Below are 20,162 nucleotides of genomic sequence, written 5' to 3' on the forward strand. Positions count from 1 at the left end.
ATCATTTTAAATTTCAAAAGGGTGTTGGCCTACTGACGTGTAACACCAGTATGTTGTGGTCTCAGCAGCGTAGTGTAGTGATTAGCAAATGGCAGCAGTATGTTATCCAAAATGTTGCAGGTTCAGATTCCTTGCTGCTGTTGCTCCTCGCAGAGTTGTCAGTAGGTGAGCTCAAGTGTGGCCTGTAAGACTATCCATGATAAAAATTATTGACTATGAAATGAGAAAGTGATTGTCCTCTGATCCCACTGAGACTAGGTCCACTGATCTCACAGACTTCTCATCCTTTCTCTGTGCAGCTTCTACGGGAGAACAAGGCGGTCATCATCCAGAAGTGGGTGAGGGGTTGGCTCGCCAGGCAGTGGTACAAGAGGTCGCTGGCCGCCATCGTCTACCTGCAGTGCTGCATCCGCCGCATGCGGGCCAGGCGCGAGCTGAAGAAGCTGAAGATCGAGGCGCGCTCCGTGGAGCACTTCAAGAAGCTCAACATCGGCATGGAGAACAAGATCATGCAGCTGCAGCGCAAGATCGACGAGCAGGTGCGTGTTCCCATAGTGACACTGCCAATGAAGATCTTGTCTAGCTACCACACAGGTACGGTGTATTTTTTCAGTTTCATTTTCCAAGTTCTGCCATTGGATACACTCATTAATTGCAAGGGAACTCCCCCTAGTAAAACGTGAACTTGAAATGCAGAGAATGGTAAATAAAGAATATCTCATTTGTTTACTGTTTCAAAATGGCATACTTTTAAAAATATGTTTGTATGCTTTTGAGCTAGAGAGCCAGAAATCCCATAGTACAATGCTCCATTGTGTGTGCAACCAAAGGTCTTAGCCTCTTAGAATGTGAATAACAAAAATGTTAGTAATTTTGTAATAAGAACCAAATCCGATATTTTGTTTCTCTTCAGTGGAGGTTACCTTTAACAGGGTTTGATTTCAAAGACAAGGTATGGCCTTTGTGAGCTTGTCTCATTGAAAGTAAAGCTGAGTGGTCTCCCTTTCAGAACAAAGAGAACAAGGTCGTGAGCGAACGACTGAGCGTGCTGGAGAGCTCTTACACTGCCGAGAGCGAGAAGCTGCGCGGCGAGCTAGCCCGCCTCCGAGGCGTGGAGGAGGAGGCGCGGAGCAATGCCAAGCAAATCACCTCCCTGCTGGCGGAGCTGGCGCTACTCCACAAGGAGCTGAAGACCACCCAGAGCGAGAAGAAGGTGATCGAAGACCAGGCGAAGACTTACCGCGAGAAAATGGAGCAGGTGGGCAGTTCTCTGTATGAACTGGGAACTGAGATTTCCAATAAAATATTTCCCTACTGCAGTACTATCCTGCGCTACTCCTGGGAGTGCATTCTTTAATTTCTACTGCCTCTAATAAATTAGATGTGACTGCAGTGCTGCGTAAATCTGGTTTTTGACATTGGATCTCTTTTAAGCCCATGGACAGAGGTACTTAATCTAAGAAGTCATGGTTGTAACAGAAAAAAATAGACCAGAATAGGAAAAATTATCAGACAAATCATTTACATGCCCTTTACAACTTACCAGCTAAATCAAGAATAACTATGTTATCACTAATTTGAATGAAGACCTGTATGCACCATTTACCTCAAGGACCAGGACAGGGGAACATTGCTTTTCTGGGTGCTGAATGAGTATGGGAATGGTACTGCAGTCTAAACTTAATGTTATCCTCCTGTCCTCTCCTGACAGATGGTGGCTGAGCTGAAGGACCAGAACAGCCTGCTGAAGAGTGAGAAGGATGATCTGAACCGGCTGATCAAGGAGCAGAGCCAGCAGATGACTGGTAATCATGCTCTCACTGCCTCTCATATGGCCATCATTTGCTCACAATGTTCTTAATGTTGAAACTACTTTGTCACGTTGCTGCAATTTGGCATCCTTGTTTAGAAACTTATTTAATGCGTCTGAAAATGGCTGAGCTGCACTCTTCATACTGTGACTGTGAAAGTACGTACATTATTGTTCACTTGAAAAAGGGCTGTTTAATAGAATCTGCTTCTGTGAAGTGAGCAACTTGTGGAAGCTGCAAACAAATGAAGTTTCTCCTAATTCAATATACTATGAATGTGATTTACCTACCCTTTCATGTCCACTCTACACACTCACAGAGAAAATGGAGAAAGCCCTGAAGGAAGAGACAAGGCAGTTGGAGAACGATCTGAACGAGGAGCGCTCGCGCTACCAGAACCTTCTGGGCGAGCACTTGCGACTGGAGGAGCGCTACGACGACCTGAAGGAGGAGGTGAACCTCACGTTGGTGAGATACTGTAGACCTTTCTCACATAGCATCTTCTGTGGGCATACAGACCCAACATGAGGTTTGGCTTTTACTATGAGTTGGCTAAAGCGCTGTGGCTTTGCTCTGCCAGAACGTCCCCAAGCCGGGTCACAGGAGGACCGACTCCACCCACAGCAGCAATGAATCAGAATACACCTACACCTCTGAGTTGGCAGAGTCTGAGGAAGGCTCCCATGGAGGAGAGGTGAGGAACAGGGTCCTGGTCGTCCCCCCATCTTTTGCTCACTCAGCACAGACATGTCTCTCCCTGTATGGTCATCTTCCAGTTAAAACATGACTTACTAATGTTTGCGTAGGTCGATCATACCGTCAGCATTATGTGCAGCCTATGTGTGTGTGTGAGTTCAGTGTTTTGGGAGGAGAGGGATGGATTATGTTTTGTAGGAGTACATAAAGAAAATTTATAGGCCAGCTATCCCGACGCGATAGACGATTGTTAACTCCAGCGACTCCACAATGCAGCCTGTAGCTAACTCTGTTAGCTAAACAGGAAATTTATTCTGTAACATTAGTTATGATTTGTTTTGCGAGTGGATGTTTTCTTTCTGAAGCTTGTCACTGTCTGAACGAGCTGCATTAATATGGTAAGTTAGCGTCGCGAGCTGAAAGTAGGCTACTTTTGTCATGTGCTGTGTGACTCGGGCTAGCTACAGCTGGTAGGCAGCTGTTAGCTAGCAGGAGTTATGTATTCCTGTTTCCACAGTAATGTAAGATGGCTCTGCATTACCATATTCAACTGTAGCCAGTGCTACAGTATTTTGTAAATCCACAGATCCTTTCTGTGGTGACTATGATTTGGATTGTGATTGATTGTTCGTGCTTGTTGTTGTAAACTTTTTGTATGGATTTAATTTGTTCATTCTAAATTCACGGAATTAATTGTGCTTGCGTTATTGTATAACGCTAAACATTTAGTAACGTGCATGTCATTTATGTAGCCTATTAGCCCAGGATCACTGAATCTAGTTTTTCTGTAGTATTATTACTTGTTATTGTTTGTTGCGTCAAAATTCATTAGCACCTGCTACAAACAATCCAGGCCCCCCGTAGCTCCCCCAGGCACAATTCTCTTTCGCCGTCGCTGTTCCCAGTCCATGTCCTAACTCATTTGACGCACTGTTGGACTCTTCTCAGGATGTCAGCAAGGCCTCCTTGGATGTGTCCCTCTTCCTCAAGCTGCAGAAAAGGGTGACCGAGCTGGAGCACGAGAAGCAGTCTCTGGTGAAGGAGCTGGATCTGAGAGAGGAACAGTTTCAGCAGGCTAGGGCCAGGGTATAAGCCTTTTATATTTCCTGTGTTCATTTTCTCTGCTATCTTCTCTCTACCTGTGCTCGGAGAGGAAGAGAAACCAAGAATAACATCAACCAAACACATACGGTAGCATGCTAACAGCTGATAGAGGCTGCCATTGCCCTTAGGCATTTTTTTAAACTCCGGGGTTGTAGCTATTCAGTGCGTTGAAAACATCCATGTGGATTTCAAGGAACAGAATTGCCATACTGTACTGAATAGACCTTTGTTACATTTCCTTCTTTCTTTGTTTTTTTTCTCTCGGAAGGATGATGAGGATTACAAGAAAGCGCGAGGAGCAGAGCTGGAGTACGAGTCTCTCAAGGTAAATTGAAAGAGAAGTGCTCTCAGGTCTTTAAGCTCTGTTGTGGGTTGCTTGATTAAATGGGAGCTTTTCCCACACTTGGGATTCATCCTCAAGCTTTCCGTTTCTTCTCATAATTGATTAGGAAAATTAAAAGTCTAGCTCTAGCTGAGGGGGCCCATTGTGACTAAGTGCTTTCATTACCATCTCTGGCTTGTAAATCATCAAATGAAATTCGCAACCTCCAGTGAAGGTGATCCAGAGAAATCTTTGGAGCGTACCCAGCTGTTTGTGAGTAATAGGGGTGCTTCAGATTTATTGCAGGAGGACAGCGGAACTGCAAGGGAAGGGGGTTGGACTGCAGGCTTTAAGCCTCGAGCTGGGCTTTGGAAGCTCTAACCAAGCAATTTCCTCCATAGCGGCAGGAGCTGGAGTCTGAGAACAAGAAGCTGAAGCGCAATCTGAACGAGATGCGGGAGGCCATGGCAGGGAAAGCTGGAGCTGGGCCCGGAGCCGGGGGCACCTCGCCCTACAGGGTGCTCCTGGAGCAGCTCAACGCCTCCAACGAGGAGCTAGAGGTTCGAAAGGAGGAAGTGTTGATCCTCCGTTCCCAGCTAGTCAGCCAAAAGGAGGCCATGCAGCACAAGGTATGTCTGCTCTTATATGCAGTCAGTGTGGAATTAACGGCATAAAACAGTTTATATGTAAGACAAGGTGGTCTTAAGAGTATGAAACAGGAAACACCCACACAAGTTGTGTCTGAAACTATTCCTATTAAACCTCCTTTTAGGATGTGTTGTTTTTAATACTCATTTTTCCCATTGTTTTCTCCCATAATGCCTTGCTTCCAGGATGAGAAGGTAATTCTTTCTTCTCCTTTTGTGTTTAACTATCTGAAATATGCATTATTCAGCTTTGAGTGGAAAACATTTTGAATATAGCAAATGGCTATGTTCATTTGTTCATTTTTAAACCGAAGGAACTTAATTTGACTTAATGTTGTTGAGCAGTTTTCTTTGGGCAATTAATTTTACCACGTGGTGTAAGACTAAAATAGGAATTCATATTTTCTAATGATTGCACATTTTATGCTGCGTCTGCTCTTCAGCACTTCAGCACAACTAGATTGTAGAATTTGTCCTTAGGCCCACTGTATAGGACTGAAAATGTAATAATATCAGTCATTTTCTGCTTCCAAATTGGGCCAAGAAGGGAGGAAACATTGACTGAATGTCTTGTTTCTATTCACCAAATGAAAGAAGCAAGTCAAAGAGCATCCAGAAATCCTGTTGTTGGTGTAAGAACAAGAAAAAAAAAAAAACTGTTTCCAAACTGCTGTTTCACACGTTCTGCCTTTTCCCCCCTTTCACAGGAGACCATGACGGATACCGTGTCGTACGTGGAGGACATCCGGAAGATGAACGCGGGCGAAATGGCTCAGGCTTACACGGGGCTCAAAGACACGAGCAGGTACCTCCCGCGGCCTCCCCCCTCGTGCCCCAGCCCCCGTCTGGGTCCAGCTGGGCGTTATTCGAACTGCCCGCGGTGCTTCCTCTTAACGCCCCCAGGGGACGCTGCGTCACGGGGAGGCCTGCCTCTGCAGGGTGGCAGAGGGGCAGCGTTTCTTACATTCCATACCCCAGACGGTGTTTGCTCAGCGCATACCGAGCCTATCCTATCAGAGGAGGGACTGCAGGTCATCTTAGGACGCTGCATTCAGCGGAACTGGAGGGGGAGGGGGGAGGTGGCCAGGCGTAGTGAGGCGTTGTATAGCTTGTGATAGCATCTGAAGGTTATATCATACCCCCCTCACAAACCCCCACAGAACTCCTCTTCCACGTTGTCTGTCATTTTAACTGGCCCATTGCTCCATAAAATTTAGTTTGCGGTGTAACCGTACTGCAGTTTTTCTCAGGTTTTCTCTGCCCAGTGGACATTCTGGGTGATAACAGGCCTTTTCTCTGTTACATTTTCTTCATACATTGACTTATATATGCCCTTAATAATAATAAGACCAGCTTTCACATACTGTTAATATGCTCAGTCCTCTCGTTTTTCATCCCATACCACATTTTTATTACCTCCTTCAGTTTTATTGCAGATTGGGAGGTAATGGTTTAGTCAAAAAATGTAAGAGATCACCTGTCTGCAACGTATAGGTGATGATGAATAAAGTCATTTTTATGTTCTGGAAAAGCGCTGTAGGCTGTAGCTTTAGTGCCAGCTGACAGCTCTGATGCTATTAAATTATTTCTGCATTCGGAGTAATATGGAGATAAAGAACTGTTCATATTACAACCAAAGAGCTATTTATATCCAGAAACATGCTGAGTGTACAAATTATCCAGTGATGTCATCGGTGCTGTGGTGTCAGGTGCCTCTCAAATAGCATTATACAATCTGTTTTTCCTGGCGCTCAAGAAGTGACTTAACAAATATCCTTTTCAATATACAGTGAACTCCACAACATCAGGGACAAAGACATTTTCATGATTTGTCTGAACCACAATGTGCTTGTGATCCATATAAATTTTTTCGTCCAGATCGCCCGGGTTTTTGCATAATCCCCTTGAAGTGAATGAGCTCATGATTAAGTTCAGGTAATTGACGTGTGATTTTGCACCATGCCTGAACATGATGCCTTTTTGAGATCATGTATTTGAAACTTGTTAAAAGTTCAGACTGCAGTTACTCATTAAGCGGCCCTACTGTACAGGAAGTCAGGTGATCTGCTCTACTGCGTATTCCTCTGACAAGTGCATGAAAAATGGCCACTGTTAGTAACTCACTGCATCAGAGAAAATGGCTCTCCCCTTGTTTTCTCAGCAGCTCAGCTCCCTGTCTGTCCTTTATTCTTCTGCAAACACAAGCCAGCTTTAATATTGTCTCAGTTCTTTTTTCGGGGGGTTGTTGGGTAAACACAAGTTCAGAAGTACATTAAATGCATTTAACATACAACTAATAATGAAGGCTAAAAAATTAAGCATCCATCAATATGCATGCTAAGAAAATTTTTTATTACTCTTGTTAAATCAGTAGACCTGGGCTGTGTTAAGTGTCTCAGAGTAGCAGTGCTGATCTAGGATCAGATTTCCGCTGACCACATTATAACCTGATCCATTATGATTTAAGACACAACTGGTCCCAGATCAGCCCTCCTATTTGAGATCGTTTGTCAATGGATATGCAGACGTTCTTAGTAGAATAATCTTTATCGTTGCTAGGATGGAATCAGGGAGTGTGAGGCTGTATTAAAGTGCATGCTATAGACCACTTATCAGTCTCATCAGTATTTTTGCAATATAGTGGAATGTCACTTGCTTATTGGTTCCTGGGGATGTGTATTACTTATGGCCAATTGCTCAACCTTCATTATTATCTCCGCCAGGTGGAGCCTGGAGGGGGTCATGCGTTTGGTCGCGCGCGTGTGTGTGTGTTTGTGTCTCTGTCCACAGCTAATCTCGCATACTACTGGGCATATTAGACTAATACTTGTGTATGCTGACTGCAGGCCAAGGACCTGAATTCAGTCAACGACAAGTATTTTATTTGAATAAATTGCCATCATTGTTGTCCATTGAAATACATTGATTTTGAAACTGAGGCTTTTTTCCATTAACAGCATCGTAGCACATAGCCAACATTTTTTCAAATTGATTGGCTTTAAACAAGTGAATTTAGAATATTTTTCATATGCAGTGCATTATTTTTTCAACTCATTTTTGATTTGTGTTATTCATATCAGTTATTTCTGTTTTATTCATTCTGTTTCATCTTCAGTTTGCAGTATTGAATTGAGTACAGCTTGACTGTACTGAATCAAATGCAAATTATAAATCTGTGTCACTGATTCTTGCTGGTTCCTCAAAAAATATCAGAATAATCTTTGTGTTGGATCTTTCCTTTTCATTCTCAACTCACACCCCCACTCACCTCCATCACCACCCCTCCCCCCTTTTTCTTTTTCTTTTTGGTTTTCGTTTTATTTCTTTGTTTTGTTTGTCAGATCCCCCACTCCAGACTACCATCAGCTGAATGAGGATGGAGAGCTTTGGCTGGCTTATGAAGGGTTAAAGGAGACCAACAGGTTAACAATGTTTCAGAAAAGTGTGTGCGGGGGGCTGTGGGCCCTTTCTCTCTCTCTTTCTGACTGTGTCATACTCGTTCCCTGCTGTTATTCGGCTGTGTGTCCTTTACTAACCCACCTGCCCTACTGCCCTCTCCACAAGTTTCCGTATCCTTTTACAGCATTCCCTCTATAGCTGAGCTCCTTGAGCAAACCTCTGTATACATTGTGCACACACTAAGTCTGTTCACAGTTAATATTCTGTGCTAGGGCAGAGACCCTTGGAGGACCACGGCTTTGTTCTTTTCTGTACTAATATGGTTCTAAATGCCCCCCATCCCCCCTCATCCCGCCTCATCGTGGTCTCCCTCCCCATATCTGTTCCATCTAGGTTACGTAGAGCGTGTTTGGAAGTGTTGGTCCAATTATCTCTGAGAGATGTCCTCCATCATAGCCTTAGTGTAGCTGCGTGTTTACTGGTACGTCCCTGATGTCTTTAGGAGTCTGAATGCCTGGTTTGGCCCTGGCTTGCAGGCGCAGTCCGCTGCATGTGTAACGGCTGAGATTCGCCTTTGTGTTTTTGTCTTACTCTGTAGAATAATTTGTTCCTTTTTTTGAGTTCACTATCAAAATTCTGTTTTAAGAATCTGTTATCTGTTAAGGATCTGTTATTTTCGAACGAACATGCATCTTCAAAGACGCCATTCAGTTAAAGATCTCCATTACAAGCAAGTATTCTCTTCTAATGCTATGAGCTCTGATGATTAAGCGAGAAACGAAAACACAGAGGCAGAGCTTAAGGCCTGTTCTTAAGGGCTCTCGAATGAAAGCGGCAGCTGCTTTGCTACTCTGCATCTGTAGCTCCTGCTGAATGGCTAAAGCTCCTGCCTGCTTCCATCATGATTGGAGGCTTACACTGTTGCTAACTGTCACTTCTCTCCCTGAACCCCCAAAACTCTTCCCCCTCTCCTTCTCTCATCTCTTCCCTTCTGGCCTTTCCTGTCTTCTCAACTCTCCTCTTCCCTCCACTTCTATTGTATCTCATTCCGTTCCCCATTCCCCTGCTCGCATGCCCTCCTCTCTCTCCTCTACTGGCCTCCACTCCACCCCACACCGCTGCCTTCTCTGCTCCTGTCCCCCTCCTGTCCTTCGCAATCCTCCGCAGGCTCTTGGAGTCCCAGCTGCAGATGCAGAAGAGGTCCCATGACGGCCAGATGGAGGTGGTCCGCAAGGAGCTGCAGAGCCTGAAGGAGGAGAACACTCGCCAGCAGCAGCTCCTGACCCAGAACCTGCAGCTGCCCCCGGAGGCACGCATCGAGGCCAGCCTGCAGCACGAGATCACCCGCCTCACCAACGAGAACCTGGTGGGTGCCCACTGTCTGCCGTCGAGCTCTGTCCCCCTACGCAAACTAAACTTTTTTTTTTAGTCGCCCTCATATTCATACTCAGGTTCCTCCTGTCTGTCTACATTGTGTACTGTTGATAGCAGTGTTAATACTGAAATGGGTGTTTGTTGTTGAAATGTTAGTGTCTCCCACTCATTCACCTGTTCACTGACTGATTGGCTCACTGTAATGAGATTTACTGGCAGAATGAAAAATACTGGCAAATTTACAAGTAATGTTTGGTTATTTTTTTCCAGCCCAAATGTTTTATTCTTACGTTATGTGGGTTTGCTGATTTATTGTGTTTAATTAGGTCATTCTTACATGCCATGCTGGATTTCAGATATTTAGGTCAGCTTAACCACATTATAAAATTGGCAAGATGCTGCATATCATCAGCTTGGTTGAGTAAAACTCAAACTTTATCTTTGGCTGTGTGGACTATATCTGTTATCATTATCTGCAGTATTTTAGTATTGTTAACCCAGCATCTTCTGCTGTTGATTATGCATTCTGTGGATTTCACCTCACAGGACGTATATAGGGATGACCCAGACAAATATAAGAAGAGGCTGACTTTCATTGATCAGCAGCGCTTTGTATGTAGGGAAGTTGGTGTGTGTGTGTCACTAACAGCATAGCACTGGGTGTGCTTCACAAAGGGGTGTGTATCAACAGAGCTGCACTAACTGCAAGAGTGATCTCTGTATTTACCCACAGCTGTCTTATCCTACACCCACCCTTTCTGATAAACACTCAGGTTGATGTAGGCACAGGTTTTCCCAATGTAAATAATATTTTGGAATATCATAGTCTATACATTATAGCTTTTGTGGAATGGTTGTTTTTAAAGAAGCTCCAAAAATGAAATGTATGTCCAGGTGCCACCGTGAACTACAGAGCTTGTGCTTTTGGTTTGATGCCGAATCTGAGGCACATCATCTCTCTCATGTGAGGCTAACAGTCCCTAATCTCATAGGAACTCCTGGGCCAGCTTGAGAAGCAGGAAAAGATGATCCGTAAATTAAAGAAACAGCTCAAGGTCTTCTCCAAAAAGATTGAAGAACGGGAAGGTGAGTGCCAGTGCTGTAGTTCTCAAGTTAATGTCATTGAAACAATCCCTTCTAAAACACAGACATTTTTTTAACTACCGATGGATGTTTTTGTATAATACCGAACATTTTTACAGAAATTCCTGCATTTTTGTGCCTGAAACTTAACCACAGCCCCCCGCTGTTCTTCCCTGTGATCTGTTTCAGTGGGTCAGATGGACAGCATTTCTCCTGGACAGATAATGGAGGAGCCCATCCTCACAGTGAACATCCCCCGCCGGGAGAAGGACTTCCAGGGCATGCTGGAATACAAGATGGACGACGAGCCCAAACTGGTGAAGAACCTCATTCTAGGTGTGTGATTTCCCGCCCAGATCACAAGTCATTATGTCTGTGCTCTGCTCTGAGATGCTGAACATTGGTGATTGAGTAGAATTATGCCCCTTCCCACACTATTATAGGTTCTATGTAATGCAATACATTATTATTTTTACAGCTATGTTTTCTGGTCTTATGAGTATTACTATAAATTAGCTTGTCATTCTGAGGGACTGCAATGAGGCTCTGCTCACCTCTTCAGCCTGTTGACTCTCTGTGTCCTTGTTCGGCCCGGGCAGAGCTGAAGCCTCGGGGTGTGGCGGTCAACTTTATCCCAGGCCTGCCGGCCTACATCCTCTTCATGTGTCTGCGCCATGCCGACTATCTCAACGATGACCAGAAGGTGCGCTCGCTGCTCACATCCACCATCAACAGCATCAAGAAGATCCTGAAGGTACGTGAGGCTTTGCTCTGTGCACTGTCACTTGTTCAGTGTGGCCATTTTGTCTTTAAATACTTTTAGGTTCCTTGCACTGTGAAATCCTTGAATCGTTGTGCACATTATCAAAGGGGGCTCACAAGCGTCAGTGCAAACCTGTCTGTCCAGGCTTGTTTTAATGGTAACACCAGATGGCTGAAAAGGGACATGGTTGAAGCCTTCGATCACATTCACCGGCGTATGCATCAGTTGGAAGAGGGTACTGTAGAGTCATTGATTTTGAGCTAGACTACCACCATGGGGCCTAGTTCGCTGAGGTTGTGTCAGTTACAAGTTAGGTAGACTTACAACAGGAACTTCACTTTCATGTTACTGTTCAGTAAAGTAAGGTTATTCATACTCTACCCCGATGGACATATATGACACTTTAAGAGTTGATTATCATAACTTGTCCTGAATGTTGCTGTGGAACAGGCAGTGTAGTTTTTTTGCCAACAGTTTTTTGGCAAATGTGTTTGGTTTGACACTTGCATACAGCATAGAGTAAATTGCTATCTGATTTTCATAACCAGTAATTTCAAGCCTGGAAAGAAAATCAAAGCCAAACCCTGTCTGTCAATAATCATTATGTGTTAGTGGCGTGTTGTGTTTGGTGTTAATATTGTGCCAGGTTAGAAGGTTCCGAAGTTACAGTGTACTGTACTTGACTATCAAACAGAACACAGCTTGGCACAAAAGCATGTTCTCTCAGAAAGATATTGTGTTTATGTTGCAGTCTGTATCACTCAACAATATCACATAAATGTGTATCACATAATTAATCGAAACGACCTGGAATTATCTACATTTCCTCTTTGAAGAACTTTGAACATTTCTCTCTTTTTCTGGTTGTAGAAAAGAGGGGAAGACTTTGAAGTGGTCTCTTTTTGGCTGTCCAACACGTGTCGCCTCCTGCACTGTCTGAAGCAGTACAGCGGAGAGGAGGTGAGGGGAGGCCCGGCCTGCAGGAGTGGTGTGTAGCCAACGGCCATTTTCTGCTGCCTCTCCTGACCTGCTTATTGTGCTCTGTGTCCGTGCAGTCATTCATGAAGTACAACACTCCCAGGCAGAACGAGCACTGCCTGTCTAACTTCGACCTGGCCGAGTACCAGCAGGTTCTCAGCGACCTGGCCATTCAGATTTACCAGCAGCTCATCAGATGCATGGAGAGCCTTTTGCAGCCAATGATAGGTAAATCAAGAATCTCTGTATTATTCCACGGGAGTATGGCTTGCTTCTGAGACTTTCATTAAAATGCCCTTCTGAAATCATATTGCGTGTGCTGTACTAACACTGTGGAAATTCTAGGAAATTATTGTATGTACCTTTTTGATCCATTAACTTTGGAGGATATGAATCATTTACTCCTCATGCAAAAAATCTTGATTATAAAAAAAGAAAAAAGCTGTACATCTTAATGACTCATTCACTAAATCAGCCCAGTAATGTTAATATTGACAGTGGTTGTGTACTGCCAGAACATATGATACACAGTTTTTGCTACCTGATAGCACTGGAAATACTTTATGATATTACCTCAGTTTAAGTATACTACCAAATCATATATTTCCTTAACTTAAGTTGTCTATGAATCCTAAATACATTCTGTCATTAGCTTTGAATCATGCTGCTGTCATTTTCATTGCTGTGGTATGGTGACTCAAGCCTCTTGTGGCAAAATAAATACGTAAATACTTGATAAATACGTAAGCTGACCAATTTGGCAGGAGAACTTTAGCTCCTCAGATTATGTTAACATTCTCTAAATTATCATTTTATTTGCACTGTTTGGGCAGCATTTTAAAGAAAAATGGCATCACAAGGTACAAGCACAAACATTGAAATGAGGAGCCCTAGGAACTCATAAATGATATATACTGTACACCATTGTATCCACGAGCCCTGTGTCCACATAAACGATATGTATTGTGCGATATGGTAATGTCTTGATTATCACACTCTGTTTGCTGCCCTGTTTGGCCTATAGTCTCTGGAATGCTGGAGCATGAAACGATTCAGGGCGTGTCGGGGGTGAAGCCCACGGGCCTTCGCAAGAGGACCTCCAGCATCGCGGACGAGGGCACCTACACCCTGGAGTCCATCCTCCGCCAGCTCTCCACCTTCCACTCCATCATGTGCCAGCACGGCATCGACCCGGACCTCATCAAGCAGGTGGTCAAGCAGCAGTTCTACATCATCGGCGCCGTCACCCTCAACAACCTGCTGCTGCGCAAGGACATGTGCTCCTGGAGCAAAGGCATGCAGATCAGGTGTGTGCAGGATGGCCAAACGGGCAGCGGGCCCAGGAGGCCCAGTTTACACCTGCAGCAGGGCTTCCTGATAACACTGAGCTCCACATCATTTCAATTCAGTCCATTCAGGAAATGTTATTTCATTTAATTGACTGAAAAATCTTTATAGAACATCATGTGAGATTTTCAGGTCTTGAATTTAGCAACAATTAATTTCTGGAATTGAGTGAATTACCGTGGTTTTGACCCCAACAGGTACGCAGCCGTGCACTTGCCAGCCAGTGTCTGCAGGCTTTCGTATCAGCCAAACACTTGGTCTGCAGTTTCATTGTCTTCACTGAACTAATTTTGCTTCTCCACAATTATACAGTAGTATATACTAATATAGTAACTTGAGATGTATATATAGTGAGCTTGAAGGTTACTGTCCTTCATAACTAGGATTAGATAGGGCTTGTCTGAAAGGAAATGGCTCAAAACAAGCAAGCTGAGTAAAATAAGGATAGATTAGGTGAAGTAGGTGAGAGTCCAAGTGAAATAATGGGACGGGAACAGTCTGTGTGGAAATGTGTGTGTTCGTAGAGCTTCTGTTGGTCACTGCTGTCCCCTCTGGCCCCCTGAACACCAGGTACAATGTGAGCCAGCTGGAAGAGTGGCTCAGGGACAAGAGCCTGATGAACTGCGGGGCCAAGGACACGCTGGAGCCCCTCATCCAAGCTGCGCAGCTGCTGCAGGTGAAGAAGAAGACTGACGAGGACGCAGACGCCATCTGCAGCATGTGCAGCGCCCTCACCACTGCGCAGGTACGTCTGCCTGGGATACCGTCTGAGAGTGGAGAGAAATAAAGCCCTTCCGTCAGATGTAATCATGTCTGTTTGTCCTTTGTGGCGTTATAAGTCACTTAATAATGAGACTAACATTAATCGCTCCACATTAACATTTGAAAGTGCTGAGTAGTTCTGTTGCGTTTTCTCACCAGATTGTCAGAGTGCTGAACTTGTACACCCCTGTGAATGAATTCGAGGAAAGGGTTACAATAACATTCATTGAAACGATTCAGGTGAGTTCTTGGGAGTGTGTGTTTATTGCACAAATTGGCTGTTTTTCAGTATTTGTTGATTCTGTGTCTCATTGTTTTTTTCCTCCTCTTTCAGAACCGTTTGCCAGACAGAAAGCAATCACCTCAGCTCCTAATGAACACCAGAGTCATCTACCCTGTCACATTCCCCTTCAACCCCTCCTCTCTAGTCCTTGACACCATCCACATTCCTAACAGTCTAAACCTGTCCTTCCTAGCACGCGTGTAGAGGCAGTCTGAACCTGGCCTTCCTCACGTGTGTAGAAGCAGTCTGAATGCAGCCTTCCTCACACACATGTAGAAGCCCGGTCTTCTTCACATGCGTGTAGTCTATATCTTCTGATCCCGGCCTTTCTCACATGTATGTAGTGGATGCCTGAACCCAGCCTTCCTCCCATGCAGGTGGAGAGTGTGAACCTGGCCTAACTTGTGTGTATGTGTGTGTGTGTGTGTGTGTGTGTGGAGGTCCTGGACTCTTAAAGAAACCTAAGTCTGGATATCTTGTACAGGGATAAATAGTTTGTGACTGCTGAGTAATTAAATATGTACCCTGTGGTAACAGTTTGAACACTTTGAAGTACCCTTAACAGGGGCTGCTGGGTGGTTCACCCTGTTAAGGCACATTTTTTAGTGCATGGATGGTCCCTACAGTCTAATAACGAATCGGAAACTTGCCAGTGCCAACTGTGACCCAGCAGCCCCAAAGGGCAATGCACAATATTTCTAGCCTCACCCAAGGTTTCATTTGGCCAGAATGACAGCATTTCGTTGCACAGCAGCAACCCCTGCTGATTGATGGGGTACCCGCCTGTCTGCCTCTTCAGCTGCAGGTGAATGGTCTTCCACCATCTCATGTCTGTGTGGCAGACTCGCGAACTGCAGAATAATGAGAAGCAGCAGCTGACATAACATTCCTCTCCTGAATAAGTAGGAAAGGTTGCGGCAATGAGCGCTGATAAAAATACGATTGGGCATTCCAAACTGAGGAGAAAAAGGAGTACTCAAAGCAAGCTGGAAGTTGCTTGGGTTTTATTACTTGATATTAACAGTATAAATATGTGCACTGGTGATCTCAGTCTGGGATTCTGATTGGTACATGGTGGTACACTGAAAAAATGTGTGATGAGAAATGCATTTTGATGTATTACATTTGTAAACATTGCTGAACTTGTCTGTTCTGGTTAATGCATCATAATGGCCAATGCCTATACCATAGTACATAATCCAATATTTTGGATGTGTATGTTTTTCTTTACTATATATTCTATATGTAGTACAGAAATCATGGATAGGTGTTTCTTGTGTATTAAATCATTTCAGATTGAAAAGGAATACTGTCTGCATATATTTATTATACATGTATACCAGATAAACATGAGTATAAAAATGATTAGTCAGTTATTTAAGGTAGATGTTTACTTTTCTGTACATACATTGTGATTTTTTTTATTATTGAGTACACTCAAATTATAGCCGTCTTGTGTAACTAGCATATCCACAAATGTTGTACTCCAGCATTACGTTTTTCCGGTTTAAGGTAAATAACAATGTTGTTTGTAAATCAGAGTTTGATAATGAGAGGATTCATTGTTACTAATGAAACCAACTGGTCAAATAATTAGTGAGTCATGGTAGAGGCCCAAATCTTTAGCCCCATATTTTTTAAAGCCTTTTTAAGTGGTTGATTGCCATATTAATGAAAACCAGCACACCTGCAAAGGTGTGTGTGTGTGTGTGTGTATGTGCGTGTGTGTGTATGTGTGTACCTTGAGTTAGAGATATTATTAGTCCAATTAATGTTCTGTGAGTGTTGCCCAAAATAAATGCCTTACACTGACTGTGGGAGGAGTCCCCTCAGACATAATCATTCTGGGAACAGCTAATGAGCTCCCTTTTAGTTGTTCTACCATGGGATTGAACATCTTTCCAGCACAAACTTACGCTCTGTTCAGTGTATGACAGGGTGCTGTCTCGATCAGGAGACCTAAAAATGTTTTTGAACCCAACACCTGCAGTCACTTTGAAAGCATTTTTGAAGCATATCATCAAGCAAGTAGGATGAAAGTCATACCTTTTACAGATTCGTTGGCAACAAACTAGATGTAAGCACTACTGTGTGCACTGTCCTTTTAACTGCTTAAAGCTTTATTCCCAGAAATCGTAAAAGCTAAATGGACCATTTGCCTACATTCTCCTTCATTTTCTGAAGGTTGAAAATGTCGCTGCATTGTCTGTTGCTGGGGTCATATTTGTGCACACTGGATAGAATAAAATACATATTTCAAATCAATCTGCATGCTATTAGTTTTACAGGTTATACAGAGATTTGTGGAATGTGACACTGGATCTCAAAGCTCTTAACTTTAAGAGCAAGCCTGTAATCAGATATGGTAGCTGTTATCTTGAGACACTATAGACTTACATGTTCTTCATCATCCCTTGCCTTACACATTGTTTTGTTTTAGTGAAAATAAATTGTCCATTCTTAAGGAAATTACCAAACTGTAGGCATACTGTTTCCTCCCATTTCTTGTGCCGTCAGTTCTTGAGTGATATCTTTTTCCTCACAAATGTTAAAAATCTGACTTTAACACCAATTCACTTGTGTTCTGATAGAAAATAATAATGACTATTTTGCCATAATATGACAACTCACAATAATGGCACGATAAATGAATGTCGTTCATAATTTTATGACACTTGTGACATTAAACAGGATTAAATACAATAATGTTAAGGCGTTCTCATCAAACCGAATTTTACCACACTGGCTAATAATAATAAACCCTGGAAGCCATTTATATTTGATTTACTCATGCTGCGCATGCTGCAGTGCGTAGTCAGAAATACATTTTTTGGAAGGCCAGTGAAAAATTGGGTAGACTGACTAGGTTGTTTATTCATTTCAGAGAAGGGGAAGAGATGTCTGTTGCGTAGTTGTGTAGTTTTAAACAGTAGCCTTGTTAATCTGAAGATAATATTCAATAAAATATATATATTTTTTTTTTAAATCGACTGAACTTATAGACTGAAGTTTTAATTGGCTATAATACAAAGATGACAAGCAGAGAAAACGAATAAAATGCATTATCTTAAAAAAGCTATATAGACCATGACATCTCATTTTCAACTTTTCATTAAAATTAAGTGCTTTCTCTTTGAATCTTGCAATACTACCACGGCTGTGTAAATATGATCAATACATAACACAAATGCCAGATACCCAAAATGATTCGCTGAAAGAAACAGGGGTAATTATTTTGTTGTGGTTCAAGTCCATAATCCTGCATTAACGCAGCTTCTGTTCCATATTCACAGGGCTCAGAATCTTAATGGGAACGAGTAGGCTATAATATAACAAATTCGTGTTCACTCTACCGCATTGGTTGATTTTTCAAAACTATTACATTCATTTGCATCACACACTTAAGACATCTGAGAAATGGAGTATTAGGAGACGGGTATTCTTTATTTATTGATTGATTTATTTTAATCTGCAAACCGCAGCTTTATACCAGCACCATTGTGCATTTTACAAAATGGCCTCCTTTCCCCTTTGGTTCTTTCAACCTATGGTAATTTCTAGCAGATGTGCACTTGGCTTTACTTAAAGCCTTTTGCACAAAGACAATTAGCGGTTTTAAGGTGGACCTGACAATTCTAGCAAATTCATAACTACTTGAAAACTGGAAAGATGCGTTTCCTTACCGAGGAATATTTTCAACCATTTAAAAAAAAAAGTTTATTGTGAAGATAAAACCTTTTTCTTCACAAAGCTTCTGCCATTATATTATGCGAGTGGAGGGCACAGGTGTCAAACCTCACTCCTGGAGGGCTGCACCGTCTGCTGGTTTTTGGGGTGTTCACGGCACATGTTTTAAGTCATTCATTTGCTAAGGAATCGACACACTTTGTTCTCAAGGCCTTAACTGGCAGCTGATTGAAAGGAAAACACAAAGACCCAGACACTGTGGCCCTCTTGGCATTCAGTTTGACACCCCTAGTGTAGCGTGAATGCAAATGAAATATGGATTATACTGGAAAATAATGCACTACTGAAAGTCATTTTGAATGTTTTGTTTCCTGTATTTCATGTACTGTATCTTGAGATTTTTATTATTAACATTTTTTTTTAAAAGCCTTACCTGATTATAGAACATATAGCACACAATCTGTGATATTCATTTTTTCCTTTCTGTTGTGTTTTCTTACATTTGCAGTGTTTATAAAATATTACATAGTGTCTGTAAATAATTATTAATCCTTGATCTGACATAGAATGAATTGTCTTTGCCTTGTGAGATGCCCTTCATATTACCTTAAACAGTGTATTTTTATTTTGGTGGGGAGTTTAAATAAATGCTGACAAAGGAAGGTTTTCTTTCAAAGTATTGCATATTTAATATTTTTCAGCTATTAGTAATTATTACTGTTTTGTTTTGTCCATATCACAGAATTGATTGTACCACATTGATTTAACATACCCTTCAGACGCCATCCACAGAGGTATAAGTTCATTAATTTTTACAATTTTGGTTATTTAAATACATTATTACATTCCACATGTTGAGTTTTGAACTTGAAAACCTTATGTTCCGGTGGTTCCAAAACCTCTGCATGAGCATCAGATGTGCTTGAGATGGAACACATTTGGGAACAGGTTTGGGAACCACTGTTCTTTTGGTTTTGTTACCATTGCACATCAATTCATTATTGGAACAAGATTTGTCCCTGACATCTACATGTGATCATCATTGGTTTTTCAATATCAGTTTTATATCTTTACTTGAATATGCAATTTCTTACTGTGCAATTTCTTACCTGTATTGCTGAGGTTCTTGACAGCTACTGTCACATATTGTTGATTGACACCTGCCAAACCGTGGCACACATCCTCTGTGGGATGTACCTGTAGTGTAGGTGGTAATATTTATCTTAGTCACTGCTAGATATGTATAGAGTCTTGAAGATAATTAAAGAGTTTGCTTGTGAGAGCAATTGTATACCCACTTTCCTTTCCATGATTCATGATTCAGTGTCATAAATACAACGTGATTCAGCTTGTTTTAAAGATTGGCTTTGAAATATTCCCAACCTTTTTTCAGGAGGACAAGACCGATTGATTATTTTAATCCAATAGTGTTTTAGGCCTTCATAAGTTTAAATCCCTAAACAAAAAATAATGAAAATGTACAGTCCCTTAACACACTGTCCACCTCAACTGTTCATCTGAAGAACTGGTGTTAAAATGTGAAGATCCCAAATTTGTTGTTGTAATTACTATGTGTTCACCATGGTAAATCATGTGATGAAAGTACAAAACTTGTCATAACTGTATAGGCAAATAAAAAAATCCTAAAAGTATGGGAGCTGTGAAGTGAAATTTGTTATTACTGCTATACTTCGGGCATTTGGATTTGAGATCAAAAGACAAATATGAGACAAAAGTACAGTCAGTTTTTATTTCATGGTATTTGCATGCATATATGTTTAATTTTACAGTAACAGTCATTTTTGTGTTGAGTCCCCCTATTTTCAGCTGTGCAAAATTAAGTTACTGGATGACTGACAGGTATTAACTGTTTGCTCAGGTGTTTCCTTTTACATTAATTGTTCAC

At 42.3% G+C, this 20,162-nt stretch overlaps 1 protein-coding gene across 6 annotated transcripts in view; it reads left to right on the forward strand.

The window, feature by feature from the left end:
• LOC118227865 (unconventional myosin-Va-like) overlaps positions 1-19,908 on the forward strand; it is a 41,690-nt gene extending 21,782 nt beyond the window's left edge. For 2 of the 6 annotated variants that reach the window (XM_035418839.1, XM_035418840.1), the window contains 21 exons: positions 300-539; positions 1,010-1,258; positions 1,712-1,805; positions 2,131-2,279; positions 2,392-2,505; positions 3,456-3,593; positions 3,880-3,936; positions 4,335-4,562; positions 4,767-4,775; positions 5,288-5,385; positions 9,147-9,345; positions 9,900-9,965; positions 10,346-10,439; positions 10,626-10,772; positions 11,036-11,190; positions 12,070-12,159; positions 12,255-12,405; positions 13,202-13,484; positions 14,095-14,269; positions 14,446-14,526; positions 14,621-19,908. In XM_035418839.1, coding sequence (XP_035274730.1) covers positions 300-539; positions 1,010-1,258; positions 1,712-1,805; positions 2,131-2,279; positions 2,392-2,505; positions 3,456-3,593; positions 3,880-3,936; positions 4,335-4,562; positions 4,767-4,775; positions 5,288-5,385; positions 9,147-9,345; positions 9,900-9,965; positions 10,346-10,439; positions 10,626-10,772; positions 11,036-11,190; positions 12,070-12,159; positions 12,255-12,405; positions 13,202-13,484; positions 14,095-14,269; positions 14,446-14,526; positions 14,621-14,773 — 2,970 coding nt within the window. In that variant the 3' untranslated portion in view covers positions 14,774-19,908. Of the gene's footprint in view, positions 1-299; positions 540-1,009; positions 1,259-1,711; positions 1,806-2,130; positions 2,280-2,391; positions 2,506-3,455; positions 3,594-3,879; positions 3,937-4,334; positions 4,563-4,766; positions 4,776-5,287; positions 5,386-7,921; positions 8,003-9,146; positions 9,346-9,899; positions 9,966-10,345; positions 10,440-10,625; positions 10,773-11,035; positions 11,191-12,069; positions 12,160-12,254; positions 12,406-13,201; positions 13,485-14,094; positions 14,270-14,445; positions 14,527-14,620 lie in introns of all 6 variants that reach the window. The other 4 variants (XM_035418842.1, XM_035418844.1, XM_035418845.1 and 1 more) reach the window with 3 other exon arrangements.
• The last annotated feature ends 254 nt before the right edge of the window (positions 19,909-20,162 follow it).

This window comes from Anguilla anguilla, chromosome 5, assembly GCF_013347855.1.
Source record: "Anguilla anguilla isolate fAngAng1 chromosome 5, fAngAng1.pri, whole genome shotgun sequence".
In the NCBI taxonomy this organism is placed as follows: Eukaryota; Metazoa; Chordata; class Actinopteri; order Anguilliformes; family Anguillidae; genus Anguilla; species Anguilla anguilla.